Source organism: Octodon degus, unplaced genomic scaffold, assembly GCF_000260255.1.
Source record: "Octodon degus isolate 3935 unplaced genomic scaffold, OctDeg1.0 scaffold00064, whole genome shotgun sequence".
NCBI classification, from domain to species: domain Eukaryota; kingdom Metazoa; phylum Chordata; class Mammalia; order Rodentia; family Octodontidae; genus Octodon; species Octodon degus.
The window spans coordinates 10,612,976-10,616,108 of record NW_004524640.1 but is presented as its reverse complement, the minus strand read 5'-3'; the positions used below and the strand labels follow the sequence as shown (position 1 = coordinate 10,616,108).

The 3,133-nt window shown below is 51.9% G+C and overlaps 1 protein-coding gene and 1 pseudogene across 3 annotated transcripts in view; one reads left to right on the top strand and one right to left on the bottom strand.

Annotated features, from left to right (window-relative positions):
- The window catches only part of Gtpbp1 (GTP binding protein 1), a 32,437-nt gene that overhangs the window by 3,725 nt on the left and 25,579 nt on the right, over window positions 1-3,133 (bottom strand). For all 3 annotated transcript variants that reach the window (XM_004634624.3, XM_023718967.1, XM_023718968.1), the window contains 2 exons: window positions 1,743-1,878; window positions 1,009-1,187 (listed from right to left, as the gene is read on the bottom strand). In XM_004634624.3, coding sequence (XP_004634681.1) covers window positions 1,009-1,187; window positions 1,743-1,878 — 315 coding nt within the window. The remainder of the gene's footprint in view (window positions 1-1,008; window positions 1,188-1,742; window positions 1,879-3,133) is intronic.
- Window positions 2,508-2,977, top strand: LOC101561675 (annotated as a pseudogene).

Sequence of the window (3,133 nt, the reverse complement as noted above, 5' to 3'; positions counted from 1 at the left end):
AAAAAAAAAAAAAAAATCCTTAAAAACTCATGGGAGGGGGCCTGCCCCTTAGCTCAGCTCTTTAAGTGGCTGCTTCAACAAAGCTGTCAGGCTCAGGTTGCTGTGGTTCCATCCCCACAACTCAAGCCAGCCAAACCTGCCCTGAAGGCATTCGGAGCAAAAAACCCCCCAAACAAAAAAACTCATGGGAGTCTGTGAGAAACCCTGAAAGGCTACCACCCAGGCTAGGCATGGTAGCACATGCCCCTAACCCCAGCACTCTCAGGAGGCTGAGGCATGAATCCGAGGCCAGCCTGGGCTCCACAGTGAATTCAAGGCCAGCCAGAACTACACAGCAAGACCCTGTCTTCAAAATGAAACAACAACAACAAAAAATGTACCACACAGGAACAATTGCCTTGGAATCTTCCCTTGGGCTTTAAATTTAGTTTCAAACATAGTAGGGAACAGCCCAGCCAAATCCCAGAAAATGCTACATTGTCTGCGGAGCGTCCCCCACATTGCCCTGCCAGTCCCTGATTCTGATTCCAAGAGCTCAGGCCCTTGGAGACCACATCTTCCTCCAATCACAGCAGGGGCCAAAGCCTCCACTGAATGCCCCACTCGCGCCAGGGCTGAGGTCTGCAGAGGGCAAAGTGGGCTCCTGGCCAGGCACAGAGCTCAAGCCCCTGGGAATCCAAAACCACAGCCTGCACTGCCCAGCATTCACTCAAAAGCACACCCACTGCACTGTAGGATGGGAACCAGAGCTGGCACCTTGGAGCTGGACCCTGACTAGGCCCAGAACATCGGCCCACCATTTCCCAGGGAGAGATGCTGGGAGCCAATCCAAGGCCCAGGGATATCTCCTGTGGCAGGAAAGACGATGGCACAGAAGCCAGAGCTCAGTACTGACCCAGCCCTGCCCAAGGAGAGGGTAGGAGCTCAGAAGGAGCTCGAAGTCACAGTCACCCTGTTGGGCTGGACATTGGTGCATCCTGGGACAGGTGACATAGATCTGGTCCATACCTTGGTGATGGTGCCGACAGCTTTGGTGCGGCCTTCTCGGAACACCAGCCGCTGGTCTATGTGCAGATACTCAGGAGTCTTGATGAAGCGGAAGTGGACAGTGGCCTTGTCCCCAGTACGCAGACAGTCCTTGTCCATGCTCAGAATGGTGGCCGTCTGCCTGATGCTCCCACAGTGCACTGCCAAGGGAGCAGGAGGTCAGGACAGGCTTGGGGCGCTCTGTGGCGTCAGGACAAGGGGACAGTGAGTGACAGCATAAAATATACTTAAGCTGCAGCGCTAGGGGCTCACCTCTGGAGTCAAAACCCTTAAGGAGTCGTACAGGGACAGCTGGAGGCCTGCACTCAGCCTGATCCTGCCTCAGCTCCCCCATTCCTCCAGCTAGACCTGTGCGTTCACCCCACACCCTAGCTCTGGGGATTACAGGGCACTGTGTCTGCATGTGCACCTCCTAACTGGATGGTGAGCCACTATGCCGTCTTTGTCCTAGCACCTCTGCAATACACCAGGCACTCAGCCGTGCTCAGCTATCATGCGCTCAAGGAATGAGGGCAGGTCTGGGTCTCGGAGCCCTCAGTGACCACATGCAGACCAACACGACGCTGCAGCTCGTGGGGAGAACAGAGGGGATGGCTTTGAGGAGCAGGATGGGGACATGGACCTGCTCTTAGCTGCAGCTGGAGCACTTTCTGGTGGGCCCTGGGGGATGGCACTGTAAGGCTGGAAACACATACCCATGGCCTGGTAGCGTGGGCTAATCGTGGTGGGGTGGTGGAGGACAAGAATCTCAGCCTCAAATTCCCAGGATGCTTGGGGATTCAAACGAGGGGAAACCATCACCATGCCCTTCCGGATGGATGAGCGCTTGATCTGAAAGAGAAACACAATTCTCAGGCACAGTGATGCCTTCTGCTTCTGCCCCTGGTCCTGGAGAACCAGGATGCTTTCTAGGAACAGGGACCACCCACCTCAGCCCTGGCCTCACCACCTTCTGGGGTGGCCTGAACAAGGCAGGCGCAGTGCTGTGTGGGAGACTACATACTGCCACTGAGCGCACAAAAGCCTTCGAGCAGAACTGGCACTGCAGCTGCTGGGCCTTGAGGGCAGGGCAAGGAGCCAAGGCAAGCAAGCATTCAGGTGAGAGGAATGGGGTGAGTGCAGGGTGACCACTTAGGGACACACAAGGTCTCTCTTTTTCTGGGTAATGAGACGGTCAGGAAGGTAGGTGACCCAGAGCTGCCAGGGACCCAGAGCCCAGGAGACAAGACTGAATGAGGGTCCTGTGAGCCTGAGTCCCAAGCAAAAAGGCACCCTAGAATGGATATTGCTATCTGACCTCAACGGGGCTCAGAACACTGTGTACAGTGGGCAAGTTCCAGGTCTCCTTACCCATAAAAATGAGCTTACTAATTCCACCCAGGAGAGCAGCCCCAAGAACTGGAGAGGGGAAGCGTCTGGTGGCACGTTGACTGAAGCGTCTGGTGGCATGTTGACTAGGCTTTAGGCGCCTTTCCCAGGAACGAAAATGTCTATGGCTAGTGATTTCTACCTGCGCTACTATGTAGGGCAAAAGGGAAAGTTCGGACATGAGTCTTTAGAGTTTGAGTTTCGGCCGGACGGGAAGCTTAGATATGCCAACAATAGCAATTACAAAAACGATGTTATGATCAGAAAAGAGGCATATGTCCACAAAAGTGTAATGGAAGAACTGAAGAGAATTATTGATGACAGTGAAATTATAAAAGAAGACGATGCTTTGTGGCCACCCCCTGACCAGGTTGGCCAGCAGGAGCTTGAAATTGTAATTGGAGATGAACATATTTCTTTTACATCAAAGATAGGTTCTCTTATTGATGTAAATCAGTCGAAAGATCCAGAAGGCCTTCAAGTATTTTACTATTTGGTACAAGACTTGAAATGTTTAGTTTTCAGTCTCATTGGATTGTACTTCAAGATTAAACCAATTTAAATTGTATATTTATGAAGATCTTTGTATATTTGAGGGGTGGGCAAGGGAGGGTTTGTCATTTATAATAAGATTTTTATGAATGTGAAAAAACTTTTTGTATGTAAACCGAGGATAGGAAAATATATCAATGGACTGAATGGTTTTTCTCCCTTGGGT